This window comes from Schistocerca serialis, chromosome 1 (genome assembly GCF_023864345.2).
Source record: "Schistocerca serialis cubense isolate TAMUIC-IGC-003099 chromosome 1, iqSchSeri2.2, whole genome shotgun sequence".
In the NCBI taxonomy this organism is placed as follows: Eukaryota; Metazoa; Arthropoda; class Insecta; order Orthoptera; family Acrididae; genus Schistocerca; species Schistocerca serialis.
In genome coordinates this window covers 370,584,804-370,608,552 of record NC_064638.1, presented here as the reverse complement: position 1 = coordinate 370,608,552, position 23,749 = coordinate 370,584,804, and the positions used below count along the sequence as shown (strand labels likewise).

At 40.2% G+C, this 23,749-nt stretch overlaps 1 protein-coding gene across 5 annotated transcripts in view; it reads left to right on the top strand.

Annotated features, from left to right (window-relative positions):
• Positions 1-23,749, top strand: part of LOC126470560 (PAS domain-containing serine/threonine-protein kinase) — a 426,440-nt gene that overhangs the window by 299,599 nt on the left and 103,092 nt on the right. For all 5 annotated transcript variants that reach the window (XM_050098516.1, XM_050098533.1, XM_050098526.1 and 2 more), the window contains exon 8: positions 20,481-20,630. In XM_050098516.1, coding sequence (XP_049954473.1) covers positions 20,481-20,630 — 150 coding nt within the window. The remainder of the gene's footprint in view (positions 1-20,480; positions 20,631-23,749) is intronic.

Genomic DNA, 23,749 nt, shown 5'->3' with positions numbered 1-23,749 from the left:
ATAAAGATGAACATTTAAGTGTGTCACTAAAATGATAGAAGCACTTGCCACTGAAAGCTGAGTGGGGCATCAGAAAATAGAACAAAAGATGCCATCTGACCACCTGTGAAGCGCACCAGGCCAGCCTAGCATCAAGGCATTTGGGCATGATATCAGCACAGCAAGGTGTGATTACGTCACTGGTGGCCATCTTGGCCAACGCCGTGTCGCCACTTAAGCTCACCTCTACATGGCCCTTCGTTTGCATGCAGCTGAATACCCAGCACAGTTAGTACACTCACTGCCTCACATCTCTTTACCAGATAGCAATGTTAATATTCGTTTTAATAATTAATCTCTTCAGAAGGGCTATGGGAATTTCTATGTCTCACCACAGGGGTAATAATGGATGCTGTTGTGAATATGTTAACTGTGCTTAAAAATGTGTTTATGGTGCAGAATTAAGGTAACAGCATGGCAGGCATGTGTCCTAACTAGCTAAGTACAACAAAACAATGAGGGGGAGTGAAGAGGATTAGTCCACCTGAGTGACATATTTATTTATTGGGAGTACTTGCCTTCCAATTGGGAGTATTGTTATTCATTACACTACATGGGCTTAAAAAAGCAACCACAGGAAGCATTCCATCATTTAAAGATACTGTAAAGGTAAATATTATGTGGTTCTAATACATTCCTCAGTGAATTTCAGTCCTACAAACCACTGCAAGACATAATGTTTAAACCTCCAATCTTCACCACCTCTGTAGAAGCAGCAAAAGAGCAAACTGTTCTATCTTCTTCTTCTTTGACGCTCCTCTAACAAGCAAACTTTCTTGGCAATTCTACAGATACAGCAGTGTTTCCTCAATAGGACTTTAGTCCGTCAAGATGGACTGCCACTGAACAATCAAGCAGGTGTACTTCATTGTTGAGAAGAGACATTAAACATATAATTTGCACAGCCCTTCATAGAGTGGAGAGAATTTCTTTGTCTTTCCCTTTTTAATCACTGGATTTTGTAACAAATCACCCAGTCAGTTGGGAGGGGGTGTAGTGCTGCTCATTTATTGCCTCTCTATACCTGTTTTGAAGTTGATTTGAAATTTTTCCTCTGAACTTTCTTCCAAGTCATTTTAAATCGATGTGCCAAGCTTTTTACTTCCTTCAGATCAACACGCAAAGGTATCATTTCAAAGGGTGAACTTGTAGGAGGGCCATACACTAACTCATAGGGTGAATGTGTGTCATTCACATAATAGGATAACATTCAAACAATTGTCCTCTGGACATGTTAAGCATGTCCATTAGCCTTGTGTTGGAAGGGGGTAGTTGGCCAATTTTTAATTCTTAGCTGTTCACATGTGCAGCCCTCAGGGCTCAGCATTTGTTTGCAGGTACGTGCATGGTGACCTGGGTGTGCCTAAGGTAGGCACAGCCAGTCTTGTCAGCTGAAGCCCTGGACATGCTTCAGTGATCGGTTTACAGTGTGATGGAAGTTGTGTGTTACAGGGAATGGGGATCTTGGCTTGACCACTCAGATTGCAATGATGGTATATATATATATATATAATAGGTGTGCTTACATGCAGTTGAGATGCATGGCTGTTGAGGTGGAACAGTTGTATGCGGGTAAAACCTGGGGAACCTGCTGCACTTCAGTTGTATAAGGCTTACCTAAGCATGTGGGGCTCTTCTAGGTGGATTTTGATTTCCCTAGCTGCTTGTTGGACCAAGATGCAACCCTCAAAATTTTCTCCTCCTACTCCTCCTCCTCCTCTCAGTGGAATGGGTGAGATGCTGGTGGGTATCAACATCCAACAACAGTGCTCGTGTAGCCAGGCCTCCTGACTCGGATTTTTTGGAGCACTTATCGTAATAGTATCAGAATTCATGCTACTGGTCTGGATGTGTTCATAGTAGCTAAGAAAAAAGGAACCAGCTTCAAAAGGTCTTGCCTTTTTACATTTAAAAGGGTTTCAAAAAGGCTCACCTTTTTACATTTAAAAGGGTTTGGAGGGCATTGCTGGGCATTTAAAAGCTGTCCAGTGATTGTGTAATGGGACACTATTGCTAGAAACATCCAGCTCCCAATAAATAAAGAACCTCCAGAAAGCTCAGTGTCACGGGGAGTATGCAATAGAAGCTGAATTGTACAACACAAAGGTGTTGTCTGGAGTAGGGATGACAATGTCATCGTTAAAGAAAGAAAGATACAGGAAAATAAAACAATGAATCACATGTCGTATAGTGAGGCAGATCTATAAGGCTATGTGTATCTCCCCCCCCCCCCCCCCCCCCCCCCCACCACCACCACCACCACCACCACCACCACCACCACCATCTTCGTTACCTCCTTTGCCTCTGTTCTTAAACCCCAGTTCAGAAACTACTGCTGCTACACAAACAGAGGTTTCTAATGTCAGCACTAGTACCTGTGTTTGTCAATGCACTTGTGCAGCTGCAGTTAACTTTGATGCCCATGCCTCTTCCCAAAACATCAGAAAAGGTCGTAGTGGTTGACGTTGTGGTGCTCCCTGCTTCTCCAAAGGTTGTCTCGTCCAGCTTTGCCACTACCACCTCTACTGTTGCACTACCACCTCTACTGTTGCGGCTTTGAAGTCTCCCCAGGCGAACAGCCGAAGTCCAAGGCAAATAACCAGCTACTGACAGAGGTGGGAAGTAAGCAGTCTGTTAATACCAACATTGCTCTCACTGACATCAATCCTGATTTGTCTTCAGTGCTGGTGTCATCCTAGGGCACTCATCTCACCCTCTCACCCTGAGGCTGAGTCTTCACTCACTATGAGCTCCCCTCTCTGTGGAAAGACAGGATGGGAGTGCAACCCTCATGACAAAGATGGCTCCCATACTACAGTGGAATGTTAATGGGTTCAGGACCATATGGAGGAACTGAAACTCCTATTACAGGAATTCCCCCTGTGCTTGTGTTCGCAAGAAACCCTTTTTAAGGCATTTGGTGCACCTGTACTATGAGGCTAAAACCTTCAGTGCAAGGATGACCTGACCTGCGAAAGGGCCAATGTAGGGATTACTCTGTTGTAAATAACACTCACCACTCTTCTGCTCTCTTCTCGTTGGTTACTGACATACAAGCCATAGGCATTGCAGTTCATGTGGGTCAGAAGACTACTATTTGTTCACTTAACTTAGGTATGCAGGATGCAATAGACACTGAGACTCTCACAGACCTTATAGAATACCTCCTCCAACCAATTCTCCTACAGGGTTTTTCAGTGCCCATAATGTATTATGGGGCTTGAACTATACTTGCGGTAGGGGTTGAGTTTTGGAGAACCTCCTGAAGTCTCAGGAGCTGTGCTTCCTCAACACAGGCAGTCCCACTCATTTCTTGGTCAAGACTCTGCTCAGTGGGAAACTATTGTTGACCTTTATTCCAATGACCACTCCACACTGTGGTGCACCTACTGGATGGAACATTTTGTGAACAGATGCCACCGAAATGGATGGTCAGCAGGGCTAACTGGATGCTGTTAGCCAGCTGGATGTGTTTGAAACTGGAGCAGTGTCCAGGAATGAGTGGACGACATCAAATGAGTGATCCATATGCCACTGACTTATCCATCACAAAGGGCTCCAGTCATCTTAGGAGGCAGCCTGTACCATGGTGGAGTGATGAGTGCCACTCAACAATCCGGGACAGGTGTGCAGCTCTTCAGCAGTTTAAATACTGCCCAACAGCAAACAATGTCACAGCTTTTCGAACTACAAGAGCCAAAGCTCGATGCGAAATTAAGAAGGTTATGAGAAGCATTGCTTGATTCCACCAACTGTTCCACTTGTTCTGTGAAAGCCAACAAGAGGATTTCCAGTGAACACAGTTATTTACCAGTAGCAGGATTACTGAAACTGTGGTGCCTCCAAACAGCACCTGGAGATATCATTCAGACGATGATAGATCATTTTGCGAAAACTACTGCCAATGCTAGCCAGGATCCTACATTCCACTGTTACCACGCAGTTGTAGAGAGAGGCAAGTTGCCCTTCATATCCAACAAGTCTGAGTCTTACAACTGCTCTTTCTACATAAGGAAGCTGGATTCTGCACTGTCTGAAACTCGTCATACTGCACATGGTCCTGACCAAACCTGGTACTGCACACTTCGACATTTGCCAACAACGTCACAGGAAATCTCCTCGATTGTTTTAATTTGATATGGTAGACATACCAGTTCCCCATGTCATGGAGAGAAACAATTATGATCCCGCTCCTCAAGCCAGGGAAGGACCACACATGTCCAAGCAGTTACTAGAGTGTCACCTTAACGAGGTGTGTGGGAAAGACCCTGAAGAAAAGGTTAACAGTCATGTGGTCTGCTTAGCAATGTGCATTCCATATATTTTGGTCCATTGTCAACAAACTGGCCCTGAGGAGTGGGCTGCAAAGAAAGGTTTTCAGCTTTGTGCAGATAAATGTGTCTGTGTATGTGTTCATGTTCATTTTAATCATTCTTGTCATATTTTTAATTTACCCGACTTGCGTGAGAGAGACACCATTCTACATTTTAAAGACGGAGTGAAGTTTCTGGGCATCTTTTTTTACTTCAGATTGTTGTGGTTATCACACTTGCGAGGCCTGAAAGCCAGAACCCAGAAGGCAATGAATGTTTTGAAGTGTCTTAGACTCAGGTCTCGGGGAGTGGACAGGTGTGTCTGCTCCAGTTTTATAGAGCTTTCGTGCAATCACATCTAGACTATGGATGCACAGTATATGGATCAGTGAGGCCCTCTTATCTGAAGATTATTGATGCTGTCTACCATGAGGGGATTAAGCTGGCCACAGATGCTTATAGGACGAGCCCCATAACCAGACTCTGTGCTGTGGGGAACCTCAACTCACCATTTGGTGGCAGCTTCTGATAGTGCAGCAGGCATGTAACTTTCTTGCTGCTCCAAAATCACCAGCACACCATACTGGTGCTCGTCTGTCTCTGGAAAGCCTTTTCTCCAATTTTCCACAAGCAAAAAGATTATTTTGGGTCTGCTTGTTGCTTATGTTGGATCACTTTGTATGGAGTAAGTACAGCTCCAAAGTCAGTGTTTTAAACAAACACCACCTTGGTTATTGCAGAGGCAGAGAGGGGTTTTAGATTTAGTACAGTACAAGAGAGATTGCACTTCTGTTTGTTTTAATACACTGTTTTATGATATTTCAACTGGGCACCACAACTATGTATCTGTCTTTGTGGATATGTCTAAACAGGTGACTCCACTGATTGAGCAATCAGTTTCCTTCAATCTTATCCTCAAGACCCAATTACCTCAAGACTTTACTGTCTTTGATGCTGAATTATACACTATCTCGCAGGCACTGGAGCATACGTGAGGCATGATTCTAGTGCTAAATTCCTTGTTTGTCCTGATTCCCTTAGTGCCCTTCACTCTCTGCAGCATTTGTAACCGGCAGATAAAGTAGTCCAGAATATCCAGGATTCTCTCTTCTGACTACAAAGACTGGGGAAGGAGGTAGCATTCTGGAGGGTGCAAGACCACATTTGCAGTTGGAAACAAACATGTAGATGCAACAACCATGGAGGCATGCCGTGACCCTCAGTTCAGTGTGCCATTAGCGTGCAGGCACTTGCCTCACTGTTTAGTACAGAGTGACGGATAATGAGCTGTGTCTCCTTAGGTCCATGACATTGCTGGTGTACATCCTCCAGCCACACAAGCAGGATGAGGTCTTCCTTACTTGTCTTTGCATGGGCCACAGCCATATGATGCATGGCTCCTTACTCCAGTGAGAGGACTCTCCAATGTACGGTGCATATAGTGTAAAGGTCACATTTTACTGGACTGCATTTTGTTTTCAGACCAATTGGCGGAAGCTCATTTGCTGACACGTTTGCCATCTGTTTTAGATGACAAATGAAAGTGGTATGCCCTTTAAAATTTTGTGAATTGTTAGACTTGTTCCCTGAAATTTTAGTGTGCAGTTTTTGTTACCAGGGTAGTTGGCTCATCTTTGTTTTTTGGTAAGTGATCAGCCAGCCACATGTTGCTCTGTATTTCTTTTAGTTTTCCTCTAATCTTCATTATCTTTTAATCGATAATTTTTGCGCATCTCCCCATTTGTGGTGTTACCATATTGTGAGCTATTGTGATTGAGTGGGTGAGACTGGGAGTGAGTGAGTGTGATTTTGTCTGTTTGCATTTTAGTTCTTTTATTGCCTATTCTATACTTTAACCACATTTGTTTTTAACTGATCTTTTTATAGACACTGATAACCTCAATGCTGAGTGCCCCTAACCCACACACACACACTACATGTGCTCAAATAATATGGACATCAAATTTGTTCCCTTGTCTGTCAATATGGCATTAGGACTCCCAAAGAGCAATACCAAGTGATTCACAAATGCTTGTGTCACAGTCTCTGTGTCATATCATCAATCGGCACTAACACTAGGTGCTGGGAAGAGTGGTCAATAACCTACAGGATATCTTTATTTTTCTGTTGTGTCTGAGGAAGTGTCCCAGGATGTAGACAGCAATGATTTCAAAAAGCCTTGCAGCTTGTGGAAAAGTCTGTAACTGAACTCACAGCTGCGTACGTTGTGTCCACTGCGCACACAGCAAGACACACCTACGAGGATCATTTCAAAAGTCTTACACACTGCACATGTGCGATTGTTACAGTGGCATGATAAAGTTGGAATTCGTGTCAATCATGGAAATTGACAACACTTTGAAAGAGGTGTTTGGGAATAACGTAGTGGATCATAACACAGTATCACATTGGTTATTCGTTTTCGGGAAGGTGGGTGAGCACTGAGGACAATCAAAGGAGTGGAAGGCCATCTGCAGCAACAGATTACACCTCCCAGGTTATTGTTAATGACATTTCGAAAGAGAATCAATGAAAATCATATGTGGCCTGTCACTTCAGTTAACAGAATCATAATTGAAAAGTTACAGATGAGAAAAGGTGTCGCGAGATGGGTCACCTGATCTGAATAAAAAGCGGAAAGCATGTCAAAAGAATTGCAGCAGAATTGTTTCAACATTATTGAACAAAAGGAGAACAGTTTCTGAAAATGATTGTTGCAGTTGAAACAGGAATACAGGTTTTTGAACCAGAACTGAAGTCCAAGTCATCACAGTGGAAAATGTTTTGATAAATTTCATTAATCTTCCAATGACGTGACCTGAGTAATCAGACAGCTCTACAATTAAGGTGCCCTGTCTCGAAAACAGAAATTGCCAAACTGTTGGGAAACTGTTATAAGCAAGAATGGAGATACATTGAAGGCCTGTAAAAATATTTTGTAAGATAAATTGTTTTCTTCAGTTATATCTTAGTGTCCATAACTTTCGAAATATAAGGAATTTGAATGTTTGTGGCCCTTTTGCCTCTGTGAAAGGCTTGTATGCTATCAGGGCATTGGGCACTGACAAGATTTTGAATATTACTAAATTTTCAATATTACTAAAAAATTCCCAAAAGGAATTTGGCAGTACAATGTCTTCGGATATGGAATCTGAGTGTGTGGCCTACTATATACAGTCAGCATTTTCTCTCTGTGCTTCCTACACCTCTGCAATGAGTGCTTCATCTGTTTGCATTACATGAATCATTCTTCTTAAGGCATCAGTGTTGTGAAGAAGTTTGTCTGATTTGTGATGTATGTCATAGTCGCATTCACAGTTTCAGTGCATTCGTCCCGTTTTTCCCGGGATAGTCCCGTTTTTTACCAAAATGTCCTGCTTTCCCGAATGTTTTTTTGGGGACGCTCAAATGTCCCGTTTTTTTATGATTCCGCTTGGCTAGAGTATTTTACGCTACTGGTTGTTTGTCTTGCTATTAACTGCGCAATTATTTGCACTAGGAAGTGTGTGATGACTTTCAGCATACCTCAAAAATCGCAAGTAATTTTAAATGCACTATAGGTTACGAATAACAACGAAGTTTCTTATCTTCTAAATCGATCCACTGAATCTGTCCTTTCGGTCCAGAGATACTCTACACCACTGATACTTGTTCTCTGGCTTTCGTCACCACACTGTTAATGTTTTGTACTATGCAATCACTGTTTCATTATGCCAAAACAAAAGTGTAATTTTAACAGCAATATAACAAGTGAGTTTCCTATTACCACTGGTAGTGGAGAAACTGTAGAATGTACATTGTGTAGATCAAAATTTGCTTGGAAGGTCTGACATTGTGAATCACATTAAGACGAAGAAACATCGCATGAGTGATCAAACAAAAAGAGCAAATAAATGCACGAGTGACTACTATGTAAACTTAAAATCAGTAACAGAAATGGATAGGCAATTGGCAGCACAAGAAGCTACGTTTGCATACCACAGTGCAATGCATAACCACAGCTTTAAGTCAATGGACTGTACTACAGCAGTTGTTAAAAAACTTTTCAGTCCTAAATTCACATGTGGACACACAAAATGTAATGCAATCATTTCAAATGTTATTGCACCGTATGCAGCTCAGCAGGTTTTACATGAACTGAAAAGTGCTAGATTCATTTCTGTAATGATTAATACATCGAATCATCTTGATTTGAAGTTGGCTCCTCTCCTTACCAGGTATTTTCACCCTGAAAATGGCATCACGGTGAAAGTGCTCGAATTGGTTAATTTAGCTGGAGAAACTTCAGATTTACTTCAGAATTATGTGCTGGAGGTTTTAAACAAATATGATCTTGAGGGAAAGGTGATTGGAGTTTCTGCAAACACCACTAACACCAATTTTGGTGGTATGCAGAGGAAAGGAAAAAACAATTTCATCTATAAACTGCAACAGAACACAGTGAATAATATAGTAGATGTTGGCTCTCCAGCACATGTGGTGCACAATTCCTTACAAACTGGCTCAGATTGCCTACACATCGACTGGCAATTAATTGTAAACAAAATCTACCAGCATTTCCATATATTTAGGGTAAGGATTGAATCTCTGAAGTCATTCTGTAAGTTTACTGAAACTGAATACAAAACTGTACTTGGGCACAGCAGTACAAGGTGGCTATAACTGCTACCAGCATTGGAAAGAATTGTAGATATATTTCCTGCTTTGAAATCATATTTAATTTCCCTTGATAAGTGTCCTGTTATCCTTAAACAATTATTTGATAACCCTGTGCCTATTGTTCTTCTACATTTTCTTGTTAGCCAGCTAAAACCTTTCTTCACAACAATTAAATGTATTGAGAAACAAGAAATCACAATAGTGGAAGTTTATCAAGAAATAAACAAATTATTGGGCAAATTACAATATAGAAAATCTGAAAGATTTCTCACATCCTTTGTACATGAGACGCTAAGAAAGCTGGAAGAAGAGGGTGAAATTACTGTAGAACAATTTCGTATTTATGCTGACATCTTCTATGACTCTTGCATTGAGTATATTAAAGAATGGTGTTTACCATTTCTCACACTTTTAAAGCATTTGACTGGGTTAATACTGAAAGGGGGGGAGGAGCTACAGTGGAAGGATATTCAGGACTGTTGTGTTCTTGTTAAAGTATTGTACCAAATTTTCCTGTTAATGAAGACAAACTGTTCGATGAATTTTCATGTGCACGGAACTTCATAAAAAGTGAAGGAGGAGACAAAGAAAGTGTTAATGCAACATGGTGTAAAATATTTGCTTATTTCAAAAGTAAAAACATTAACATGAAAAACATGATTCATTTATTTGGTGGAGTTTTGTGTAGCAATTTCTGGGTCAAATACTGCTGTGCAACGTGTGTTCTCGTTAGCAAGCTCTTTGTGGTCAGATGAAAAAAACAGAATGAGAGTTGAAACAGTGAGGGCCTTTCTCATTGTCAAAACACACTTTAATGGTGTATCATGTACTGACTTTTATGATATGATTTCAAACGAAAATGCACTTCTTGATAAAGTACATAAAAGTGAAAAGTACGGTGATATAGTGTGGCAGAATAATTGTAAAAAGTGATTTGGGATCATCTGAGTGCACGTTATAAAGGTAAAATTGTATGTGTATTAAATTTAGTCAATACAATATTTATTTCCTGTTTTTTTCTTCATTGTCCCAGGTTTTTCTCTAATTTATTTTAAATGTCCCCTTTTTCAATGAAAATGAAATGGACACCCTATACTAAGATCTTTCAGATTCATGAACCTTAAAAGGACAGCATGGTTGGACACCATGGTGAACTTTCTGCCGTGTACAAATAGCTTTTAAAATAATTAAACAATGGAAAATCTAGGCTGGAATGTAACATTAAAATAATTAGCATCAACAGGGTGTCTACGACCCGGGACAACCGGGAGATCCTGGAATAACCCAGGAATTTTTTCGTCTGGGAGGAAACCGGGAATTTTTCGTTGTTTAAGTTTTCAGTTAATTTTTGTAATTCTGACTGGTAAGAACCGGTACTCTAACAAAGGATATTACTGTATCCCGCTACTGCAGAATAATACTGCAGCATTAAAACATGAACGGGAGGGGAAAAAAAACGAAAATAAAACTTAAATTGCAAAGGAAATGCACCATATAAAATAAGTGCTCGTACAAGCGTTTGCCAACAGCAGAATGTGTCAAAGGCTTTTTAGTACCTTCTCCCACTTCTGGCTACAGAAATGTGGCTGTTGGCTGTCTTAAGTAGCAGTAGCAGCAACCAGCCACATGGTACCCGGAAAAATCTTACAGGAGCGCCCAAGGTGTCAGATCACGCGTGCGCAGCAGGCCCGTATCTAGTGGGGGGTGAGGGCAAACCGGGGTATCTGAGCCGGGTGGCAATTTAGTGGGGAGGGGACAAATTCATATTCTTGAGGGAAAAAGTCTTGTTTAACAAAGCACCTAGCGTCCAGCGCATGTCTGTCTGTCGATGATTCATACGATTTTGAAACACACCCCTGCTGGTATTTGAACACATTCTAATTGATTTCTGAATGAATTAGTTGATTTTTGAATGCGTGCATATTGTACGTGATGTCTCTACCAACTGCAGACAAAACGGGACGTAGCTATACGAGCTGAGCGGAATAAAACCGAACCGGAGAATGCCAACTGCTGCTTGTTTTGTGGTTGATTCGGTTTGCGAATGTTCAGCGTTGTTATAATCACTAGCGAAATCCATAGATTCAGACTACCAGAATGAAAATAAACGACTAACAGGTAAGAAAGATTACGTATTATCGTCTCGGTGTATCCAAGAAAGTGAAATTTTGACAGAAAAGTTTTGGCCAGATCGTTACACTAGACAGGGCCAGTTGCTGTCCATTCTGGAAGTAGCGCGGGAAACGCATTGTACGAACTCTTAATAACGCCTAACCGGTGAATAATCGCTGGATAACTAAAGCGGTGATTGTGGCAGGGTTAGTAAAGTTAACTGGAGAATGAGTTTTGGCAGTGGTAGGAATGGTTACAGAATTAGTGATGACAAGACTGTTTGTTAGAACGAGGAAGGAGAAGAAACGGGGACACCATACAGATTATGGTAGAATATAACGATTCCAAATTTATCCAAAAATTTCGTTCTGCTACTTTTCGGTCTCGTGCATGAGAAACTGGAGCGCGTGAATGAAATGTGAAACTATTTCCCAACGTAAAGCTTTTTGCTTGTAGTAGGCCAGATAGGTATTTCGTATTGGTACTAAGTGAATTTATTGTCGTATTTTAAAAATGGTCATTATTTCCAAAACAGTGTCGCTTATTTGGTGTGTGTCACAAAATTGCTGCAATATTAGAAAGGCCTATTTTGTTTTATCCGGAGCACAGTGACTAAATAGACGTTATCAGATCGAGAAACCACACCAGTCTTGGGTACTAATTGTATTAAATGCTTTTTCAGTATTAGACAACGACAATTACATGTTTCATGTAGCAGAAAGTTTGATGAACTTTGATAAGCTAATAGTTTTTTCACAGGAAGGAAAGAACGCCATGTAAAGTTGTACCAAGATCAGAGAGAAAAATCGCTAGGACCTAAGAATGGAAGAAATGTGTACTGTCTTTTTGTCTTTACTGGTTTTAGGTATCCTATATTTAATTTTATGTTACACAGAAGAGCAAGTTATTAGCTAATAGGCAATAATGAGACCAGATTTTCTGAAGAGTTCTTGTTCTCCTGGTCACAAATAATCCTATCCAGTATTAATTGCGAGGGGTTGTGCAGACTGTCAAACCGGCCGACTGGGAGCAGGATAGGCGCTACAGGACATTTCAATTTCCACTGTCCTGAAATAGTTTGATGGCATCCATTACAAAATATATACGTTTGAGTTCCATAGAGCGAAAAGAATGTTGTTTGAAGAGGCGTGGCACTGCACTGCACACTTAAGACCAAAGAACGTTTTTTACGTTCTGATGCGCAGAGCAGTCTGAGTTATAGGGGGAGTCTCCATGTGACTCGTGTTTACATTTGGTGATTTTTCTGTTTGCTCTTCGTTTACTGCTCTCACGTCAAATGAAAACAAGACGGATTCCTGTGGCTGGGAGTTATTAAGTGAATTAAAACATATTCACGTAATTACGGAAGGCTAAAATATGTTACTAGTTTCAGATTTTATTTTATTTCCACCTTTCTGACAGTCAAGCATTAATAGCCTTGCAGAACAATAAAGTTATTTTTGTCGGTTAGCTAAAGAAATTTGGCTTTTATTAGGGTTTCCTGCTGAGGCATTGAAGGCATTGAAACGAAGTGTTTTAATTCCACATTATTGGCTAGTTTCAACTGTTCGCTGCGTTTCAAGTGCACGTCTTCATCTTCTAGCACTTATTGCATTATGCTATAACAAAGAACCAAACATGACATAATACAGTACTGGTACTCGAAGAAAATTTACGTCCCGAAAACCACACTGAAAAGCTTCATATCAGGTCGAGGCCTACGTCATTGGGAATCTGGACATACGGATGTGCACTGTAAGGCGAACTATGCATTTTAGTACGGTTCACGAAATTCCGACGCTCTTGGAGTATCCTCTCACGTCTTGTTTCTTTTATGACAAGAAGTAAGATCTTTTGATGTTTTACACGTACGAACGTTAGGGCTTCCTACGTCACTATAGCTGCACGAGTGCGGTGACGCCTCTTATCTGGCGCTGTCTGGCAACTGCTGAAATGAATCAATTTCTAACAAGTAGCGGGAAAATATTGCGAACAGTTATTCGAAAGGCGTTATTTTCAAAGTAAATTTACTTTTACGGAAGATGAACTATGTGCGAGAATGTACTATGAAATTCCTATATCATAGAGCGTTTGCTCTCTTTTAAAAATCAACTCTTTGATGACGAGCCATTTGGAAGAATTTCTAGCCCAGAAGATCAGAGATTTACGTCGGTATTAAAAATTTTACTGGTATATTTGTGTGATGTACCTTAAGGTGTAACATGCGCTAAACAAATCAACATTACATGTGAAAGCTTAGCTTCTCTTGTAGCTTATCAATTTTCGAGACAAATATTATATGCGAAAGCTTTGCTTTTCGTGTAGCAACACTATGTATATTAATTTAAACCATTAAATTTTCCTGTTGTTGGAATTCAAATTTATACTTTCGTGATACGAAAATATGCAGCGTACATGTTGCTGCACATGAAAGATCTTTCCAAAACGTGTTTTTTCGCTCTGAGTTTCGTATTCTAAAGTGCCGGGAAATTCTACGCTGCTGTATAAAACCATATCCATTCAACGGATATGTTTTACAGTTCCGAGGGAAAGTATACTGTCACTTAACACAGAAAAAGTGTATTTTCACCCGGGAGAAAATGAATTTTTAACCGGGAGATCCAGGAAAAATCCAGGAATTTTTTTTCCTTGTCCATGTACACACCCTGATCAAATACCAAAGCCAGTGTCTCCTTTCCCATAGTGTTGTTACTAACTTCAGCCTTACCAATTTGGTGAGAAGGATAATTATCATATTGCTGTTACGAAATGCAGCCTACAGCAAAGTCAGAGCTGTCACATGACAATATGAACAGCTTCTCAAAGTCAGGATATGCCATTACGAGAGAACTTGTTAAAAAATCTTTTAACTTCTTGCATAGCAGTTTTGCATTCTGTAGACCATTCAAAGGCTACTCCTTTCAGTAGCCGCACTAGAAGTTCAGTTTCTGTAGCACTGTTGTATACAAAAAAGAAAGCAATATTTCGCCACATGAAAAGTTCTGTAACTCTTTGACATTAGTAAGAGTAGGAAAATTGTCTACAGTTTCTTTCTGCCGTGCATCTGGTTTTACTCCAGCAAAGCTTATAATACGTCCCAAGCACTTAAACTTGTGACTCAAATGGTCGCTTTGTAATATTGACAACACAATCCTCATATGGTCACCGTGCTCCTCAGTGGTGCAGGAGAACACTGTCATGTAGGTAAACCAAACATGTTATAGGTTTCAGTCCTTGCTGTAGCAAGAATGTAAATCTTGGAAACTGGCAAGTGCATTCCTTGGACTAAAGGGCATCCTTAAACTCATACAGTCCAGAAGATGCTACGAAACCAATCTTTGTTCCGTCTTGAGGGTCTATTGTAATTTGGTGGTGGCCTGATTTCATGCCTAAGGTAGTGAAGAATTGCAATTTCCAAATCTTTACAGGTTTCATCGATGCTATGCCCAGTTTGTCAGGGGTAGTGACCTTATCTACCATCCTCATATCCACACACAGGTAATAGGTTCTCTCACCATTGATTGATATCTTAGCTACAACCAACATTGGTGAGGCTCAGGTGTTAGTGGATGCTTGTATAAATTGTGCATCAAGTTGTTGCTGGATTTTTTCTTCTATGAGAGATAGTGGCAAAGAATTCTGTATGGTCTCTGCACTATAGGTCTATCATCTATGGTTGTAATTTCATGGTAAATGAGGCCATCAGCTGGAAAATATTGCCTTTGCTCGAACAACCAAGTGTATTCCTCCAAGACCAGGTAAAACAGATGCTGTTCAGACCCAGTTAAATGTGATGCCTTTCCTTGCAACCTCTGTTTAAAGTGTGGTGTGATTGTGTAAACTACTTTGATAGGCAAAGACTTCTGTTTTTTTTTTTTTTTCCCCCCCCCACACCCTATAGGGAGGGACCTGGGGGTGGGGTGGGGATGTATTTCATCACTGATTGGTTTCTGCCTACTGTCCTGTACTTTTCCATGGGGTATTGTAACATTTCTCACTCCAAAGTTATCCATCATGTGGGGATACACTCCCTTAAATTTTTCATCTCTGCATTGCGAAGTTCTCACTTTGCGCGGAGTCTGTGCAAAACTTCATTCTAGGTGAGCGGGCCTACCGAGAATGAAGTTCCATTAAGACCTCGGTTTATGGTTGTCACCAAGGGAATCTTTCTGAAGTGCTGTTTATTGTTGGAGGGGTGATTGCCTTTAACACCAAGATGTATGGTGAATAGTAATTTCAGGATAATTGTGTCCTTCCCCGGAGTTCCTCATGCCTGTAAGGTGCTATTGCCATAAAAAATGACGAATTCCTCTGCTGAATTAGACAGTTAGGGACCTGTAGGTCAATCATGCCCTGGCACTGGCACAGAACATGTATTCCAAGATGGTTTCAAAATCCTGACCTTGCTTCTTCGTAACCCCCATTTCGTACCCATATTTTTTTTCCATCAAGCACCAATTTAACAGAACAATTTCCCAGGGACCCTAGACTGCTAGTGCAGCAGTGTGATGACTTCAGCCAGTGCTTATCACCAGGAGGTGGGAGAACTAAGCTTATTTGTGCTCACATGTACACACAAATTTGTACTGGATTTCCTCACATAGTGCCAGTCACAGTGACACTTGGCAACTCTTTTATGCCATGGAAGTTGATGAGTTACGCTTTTAATGGGAAAGTGGGGTGGCTGCACTTGTCATCCTGTCATTTCCCTGATTAACTCTTCTGCTTCCATTGTTATTGGGAGGCCTGCTGTGTACGTGGGTTTGTCTATTTCGTGACTGCAGGCAGTACATTTGTAAGTATATACTCTCTCAACAATTAGGTCAGCAGATCATCTTATCTCATTTTTTCACGTAGGCACAAATAGAAATTGCCTTACTTCTCAGGCAACAGTGCGAAATGAACCACTTTATGAAGAGTGCTTGGAGAACCAGTCTTATCCCTATTACCAATCAGTGGCTGATACTGCTAATAAAAACATTAACCGTACACTTATACCTCCTGCAAAAGTACTTCGTTGCTGGTTGCGTTGTGACCAAGAGTATGTGGTCCTGATTCATTGGCTGAATCATTTAGATCTTACCTGATTCTTTGTCTGAGGTAGTGTGTTTTTCATATTGGTAGCTGATTTATTTCTTACTGGAATACTGCTCTGCCAAGGCCTTCACCACGGTGTTGAATCTCTCAGTATTTTTCAAAACCTCAACTGATTTTATGAAAATGCGCACACCTCTGGACAACTTGAATTGTGCTATCTTCAGCAAAACCCTCTGGCCACGAACACATGCTACCTACATTATTGGCGTTCTTCTAAAATTTATTTACTTTCTCATTGGGTCTCCCTAAAATGGATGAAATGAGAGTAACTGCCGGTAAGCTGTTCATGGTAACAGATGGTGAGAAAGCTTAAACTCCCTTAGGATTGTCATGGGCGACTTATGCACCAAAATTCACCCTGGAATAGCTGCCTGCAATCACAGCTCCACCACCTGTCCCTCCAACTCACAGATTTTCTCTTGTTAAATGACCGCTTTCAGGTGCACCTTCTTGCTGGGAACGCATCAAAGGCGTGGTAACACCAAAAAGTGGAATAACAGTTAACAATAGTAAAACCAATCCAAAAGTAAAAAAGTAGACCCTACAGTGGAATAATCTCAAAAGCCTGCTACACTGGCATGTTCGTTCACTGCAGGAAGCAAACGGGAGGTGCTAGCAATACTCAATTAGCTGCAGAGCATGGAGTTGACAACGATAATGATGGTGCATACCAACAACATAGGTACCGTGACCCTTGGTTAGGCAGGAACAGAACTGCAGTGATGAGACAGTGATGACCCGTTGATACCTGGACTCTCATGGTAATGGGAGGAGAAGGCGACACTGACAACAAACAAAGCCCAACAGCAGATAGCAAGATGGTGAGCTGCAAAAGAATGGCATGGCTGGAGGCCTCTGCGGCCAGCACAAGTGCACTCACACACAGTGTGCGTACAGGTGCCAAGTGACAGACATCATCAGGATGTGTTAGGTAGTGCAGACAAAATCCACACTTGCCACTCTGGCTAACACCAGGCAGATGTGGCTACAGGCTGTGTAAAAGAAATTGTGGCTTCCTTCCATTGCTAACATTTTTGTGGCGGCAACCAGATACATAGGGCAACTATTTCCAGACCAAAAGGGGAGAACTATTGCAACATAATGATGCCTACTGTTTAGTTAGGACCAAGGATGAGTAGACAGGTAGGCATACGGAACAGTTACATTAAAACATAAGACAGTAAAAAATCTAAAAAAGAAACAAAACACATAGGGTATTTATCCACGTTGAAGGGATACAGACAGTGCATCTAGGAAAGTCATTGTGCATATGTAGTTGGCTGCTATGTCCAGAGCCCCAAGTGGATCTTAGAGAGAGGCATGTGTTAACAGATCGGAAGCCAGAAGCTAGGAGAGCGAGTTGTATCTGCCATGGCTCTCAGGCATTCGCATCCAAGACCCCACGTGATTCTTCCCTGCACTCATATTGGTCAAAGATTGTGATCAACACACACCTAAGGCATCCCTCTGTCAGCAGTCATCACTGTAAAAAACCCTGTTTAGTCAAGCAGCACGTACTGGAACTGTGGGAAGGCTGTGGGTGGTGTTCACAGCAACCAATTCAGAGCATAGAAGTTAATATTTAAAAATAAACATTTTAAAATAACTTGTCCCTATTTCCTCCAAACGGGTGGCTCCTGCAGATGATCTGCTTACACATAAGCATCTTGCATGGGAGTTCCCAGTCATTTCTTCTTCTTTCTTACAAACAGTGATGTTGTCTAATTTTTAAAGTTTCAGCATGCGTATTTTTGTTTCAGTTCTTCTTTTGCTTCTATGATTCTCCCCCTAATAATTTTGTTCACTCTTCTATATTCACCTGGGTTTGATTTGCAGCTGCTTCTTGATCCATTAGCTATCTTTAGTCAGTCATCCATGACTTTCTTTTTCTTGTTTAGGTTGCAACACATTTACATGATTACTGTGCAGTTCACAGTTAAGTGCCTGACTTAAACCTTTCTGTGTGAGATCTTATTTCTTTTATTTTATTACGATGATCATTTCTTCTATGTAGGTGGGCACTACCAAAATCTTTTTGCATTCAGAGGTAAAGTTGGTGACTGAAATTTTGTGGAAAGACCCGGCTGCAACAAAAAACACTTTCATTATAATGGTTGCTATCAAAACTCTCATATCATATCCATGACACACTCTATTCTATTTTGCGGTAATAAAAAGCGAACTGCCCTTCTTCCAACTTTTTCTATGTTCTCCGTGAGTCCTATGTGATGCTTATCCATTACCATGCAACAATACTCCAGCAGAGGATGGACAAGCGTAATGTAAGCAGTCTATTTAGTAGACCTGCTGCATCTTCTAAGTGATCTGCCATAAAATACAGCCTTTGAGTCACTTTCCCCACAACATTATCTATGTAACTGCTCTCATTTAAGTTATTTGTAATGTAAATCTTAAGTATATAGTCGAATTGATAGTCTTTAGATTTGTGTGATGTATTATGAACCGAAATTTGGCAGATCCCTTATAGTACTTCTCAGTTTAGAGTCAATTACCACTTTTTCATCATACAGATGTCTTGTGTAAATCATTTTGCAATTGGTTTTGATCTTATGATGGCTTTATGAGATTGTAAATGACGGAATCATCAGCAAAAACTCCAGTGGGCTGCTCGGATTATCTCCTAAATCGTTTGTGTTGATTAGAAACAGCAGAGCTCCTGTCACACTTCTTTGGGGAACCATAGATATTGCTCCCATTTTACTCGATGACTTTGCCAATGCCCAAGAACTTTGACCTTTCTGACAAGATATTATAAATCTAGTTGCACAACAGAGGTGACACTCCTTAGACACAATTTGATTAGAAGTAGCTTGTGAGGAACCACGTCAAAAGCCTTCTGGAAATCTAGAATTATGGAACCAAATTGAGATTCCCTTTCAGCGAATACAGACCTATTTGTATTTCACAAGAATATTTTCTGAATCCATGCTGATCATTTGCCAGGAGACCATTTCCTTAGAGAAAACTCACAATGTTCAAATACAGTATATGACCCAAAATCGTAAATTCTGGTCAGTTGTAATTGATTGGATTACTCCTTTTTCCTTTGCAACTTTCCAATTGTATATTATGGATAAGTATGCAGCTATTGTATCGGCATACTCAGAAAGGAACGTAATTGGTGTTCTATCTGGTTTGGAAGACTTCCATTTTTAAGTGATTTAAGCTGCTTTGCTGTACCTGAAGAAATTTTGGAAAACAATGACTCCATGATAGTGGCAAAGTCTTTGATAACATAACCATTGCTATGACACGGTGAAGGTACTGATTGTGTCTTGCTGTTGGTGCACTTTACGTATGACCAGAATCTCTTGAATTTCGAGACAGTTCCATTGTGTAAACTATTAAGTCACTCACATTGAAGTCCACACTAGGTTTCAAGCTTCAATAAAACATTGCCAATCTTGGAGATTTTGTGTTCTTTTCAATTTGTCATGCTTTTTTTTGTTGCTTCTGCAACAGTGTACTGACCTGTTTTGTGTCCCAAGGGCACTCAGTACTATTTTGTATTAATTTATATCGTATCTCTCTGAATTAGTGTTGATACTATTTCTTTGAATTAAGACACTTCTGGTCTACATTTACATATTTAATTTGGAAGGAGTGAAGCCTCTCTCTTAAGAGGGCATCAAATGAAGTGTTCCCTGCTCTTTTAAATAGACATATTTTGCATTTATTTTTGATGAGCTTGAATGTTACAGTATTGTCTTGTTACAGTGGCCATGTGGTCACCAATCTCTGCATCCATCATTGTGCTCCCTATTTGTTCAGGAATTTTTGTTGGGAAGAGGTTGATGGTTTCTTTCACGTGAATTGGTAACTGTTTCTTCTACCTTTATAAAATCCAGATAGTGCTCTGAGGTGTAAGATAGTGTAATTTTAACATTGCATTGTCATAGAGGACCAGCAATTGTATTTTATTATTTATGTAGTTTCTGGTTGCAGTTTCATACATATTCCTTAACAGTTAAATAGTTTTGTATTAGTCTGTCCCTTGTCAAACCATTCCCTTCATTTTTATCATATGATTGTACAATAATTCCAGTGTTGTATGTAAAAGTTTTCTTCTGTTGTTACAGAGCACATTCCAACTGTCTGTCCTTGGAACAGTTGACTTCCGTACACTATGTCAAATTAAAAACTACTGCTATCTACATATAACAAAGCTTATTTGATGTAGAGTGATCAATGGGGAATAAATGAACACAAGATAGTAAATGTTTGCAATTGCATTTCCAGATTGTGATAGATGACAGGGGCTACATTATATCTGCTGACACAGAGGCTGGAATTATATTCCAGTATGAGGAGGAGCAACTTCAAGGGACAGACATTTCCAGCCTTATACCATCTCTCAAAGTGCCTTGCCCCGAAGAGGTCATGCCAAAGGTAAACTTTTAAACTTCTCTCTCTCTCTCTCTCTCTCTCTCTCTCTCTCTCTCTCTCTCTCTGTGTGTGTGTGTGTGTGTGTGTGTGTGTGTGTGTGTGTGTGTGTGTGTGTGTGTGTGTGTGTGTGTGTGTCCTTAAATGCTTGGTACTGCTCTCCCAGTTTGGGGACATGAACATACAATGTTCATTCATTTTCAAATTATTTCTTGTTGGTCCTTAAATTTTTTTTATTTCTGGTTTTTCAAATATTGTGAACAGCAAGCTATATGATGGATAAATGTGTACTACTGAATTCAAAAATAATGTTTTTTGAGTGATTCAGTGCATATACAAGGTGTATGACTTAGCTTCTGCTGTTACCGGATAGGTGGCGACAATGGTAAGTAGCTGTCAAAAGAAACAGATCACAGACATCGGGCAGTTAGCTTGGACCTCACTCAACATAGCCTCATTCAAACATTAGTTGATTTTTGTCTGCGTCGTAAAGTTGTTCTTGATTGAAAATGTCAGTTTACGAGCCTAATTCTTGTCATTTGTTGGTGGTGTTGCTGTTTTGTTTCAATATGAAGAAAACAGCGGCTGAGTCTCATCGAATGCTCTCAAGTACGTATGGTAAAGACACAATTAGTGAAAGAACGTGTTGTGAGTGGTTTCAACGCTTCAAGAATGGTGATTTTTAATGTCATAGTCCAGTTTAGTGGTGGAAGAGAGAATGTTTTCGAAGATGCAGAATTGGAGACATTGCTGAGTGGAGACTCACATCAGACTCGAGAAGAAATGTCATGATTAGTGGAAGTGACAGAGCAAGCCATTTCAAAACATCTCAAGGCTATGGGCATGATTCAGAAAGAAGGAACTGTGTCCCATGTGAGATGTTGAACAGTGTTTCTGTGTTTGTGAACAGTTACTTCAGAAGCAAAAACGCAAGGGATTTCTGCATCGCATTGTGACTGAGGGCGAAAAATGGATTCATTATGATAACCCTAAACACAACAAATCATGGGGATATCCTGGCCATGCTTCCACGTCGACGGCCAAACTGAATATTCACGGCTCCAAGATCATGCTCTGCATTTAGTGGGACCAGCTCGGCATTGTGTACTATGAGATGTTAAAACCAAGTTAAACAATCACAGGTGCTTGTTATCGAATGCAGTTAATGCATTTCTAGAATTAAAAGACAAATGGCCTTAATACAGCGAGAGGCACGATAAAGTGATTTTGCAACACGACAGCACTCGGCCCCATGTTTCAAAAGGTGTCAAAACATACTTGGAAACATTAAAATGGGAAGTCCTACCCCACCTGCTGTATTCTCCAGACATTGCTCCCTCTGACTATCACCTGTTTTAGATCAATGGCACATGGTCTGGCTGACCAACACTTCCCATCTCATGAAGTCACAAATTGGATCGATTCGTGGATCGCTTCAAAAGATGAAAAAAATTTTCGGCGCAGTATTCGTACACTGCCCGAAAGATGGGAGAAAGTAGTGGCCAGCAATGGAAAATACTTCGAATGATACATGTGTAACCAATTTGTTTCATTAAAGCCTCAAATGTTGGGGAAAAAACGGCAGAAGCAAAGTTGTACATATTGTAAAGTTTCTTTTACTCTCCTCAGTTGTACTTTCCAACGATACATCACTATACTAACTTTAATTTAACGGTCATTTATGAAGCAGATGTCATTAACTATTATTGCATTACAGGAAGTAAATGTGGTATCACTGAAGTAAATGTGGCATCACAGAAGCAAATGTATGTTTGTAGCATTAAATGAAGGCTTATAATTAATAAAAACAGTTCTACTTGCAAAGCTTTTCATGGAGCTAAGAAGGAAATATTTAATGAATTGCAGCTAAATGTGTCAGACAAATACAGTGAAATGTATTTTGTTTTTGTTTTTTTAACTTATCAGGACTGCCACAACTTTATTATGTCTGTCTACTCCGAAGACCTATTTCCAGGAGGCAAGTTAAATATACTCTGAACTGTGGAAAAACAGATATTTAATGCGTGAACTGGATTTAAAGAGAATCCATAGTGGAAAGATTCAAAAAGCTCTCCATACTCAACTGTATTCCTAGTCCTGAAGATTATGTAATAATGAGGAATACGAGGCAATAACAAATGTCAGTGGGTCCACAAAGGATGATTCTGATGCATCATGATGATTCTGATGCATCATGATGGAAAAAATAGTGACCCTTCCCCAAAAAAGACCTGTAACTGTATTAGGGATATGAAAACTTCAGCTGTATTTATAGGTTTTACTTTATTTGCAATTGATTTCTGTGTCACATTACACCATCTTCAAACCCCTCTCTGATACCAGGTGATCTTGTGGATACTGGGTAATCATTATACATCCATAGAGAGTACAAAAAATCTGTTTCCAATATGCTGAACTTTCTTTAAGGTGATGTAATGTAATATCAGCATTGATTGCAATGGAATAGGACCTATAAGTGCAGCTGAAGGCACCAAACCTACCACATAAATACACAATGCATGACCAAAAAAGTGAAGCACCCAGAAGACATTGTCAGATGTCAGTGTAGCTTGATACATGTACACACCATTGGCAGGTATCTAAATGATTAGAATTGCAACTCCCTGTGAGATATAGAATGGCCACCAGAATGCATCTATGTTGTTTGTATTAAGTGTTCTTGCAACACCTGGTAGTATATGTAATGGTTGTGAACAGTGTCGGATGTTGAGTAAGCATTTTGGACTGGGAGGTGCCATATTGTTGTGCAACAAAGCACACCTCACATATGCACATGACCATTATCTGTGGGTGACCTGAACAGCCTGTGTGTGTGCGCGCGCGCTTTTCTTTTCTGATGAAGAAGGCTTTCTCTGAAAGCTTACTGTATAACAGTCTTTTCTGCCCGTATGCAATTTGATGTCACCTTTATGGTGTGTAGTAATCTATCCTTTCCATAATTGTAGAAGTGGTCTTAGGTTAGATTTAAAACTTGCTTCACTAATTTGTCAGACACTTAATGTTATTGGGCAAATTATCAAAAGTTTTTGTTGCTGCATATTAAACTCCTTTCTTAGTACCTGAGAGTTTTAATAATGGACAAATAAGGTCACTTTTTTCCTCTT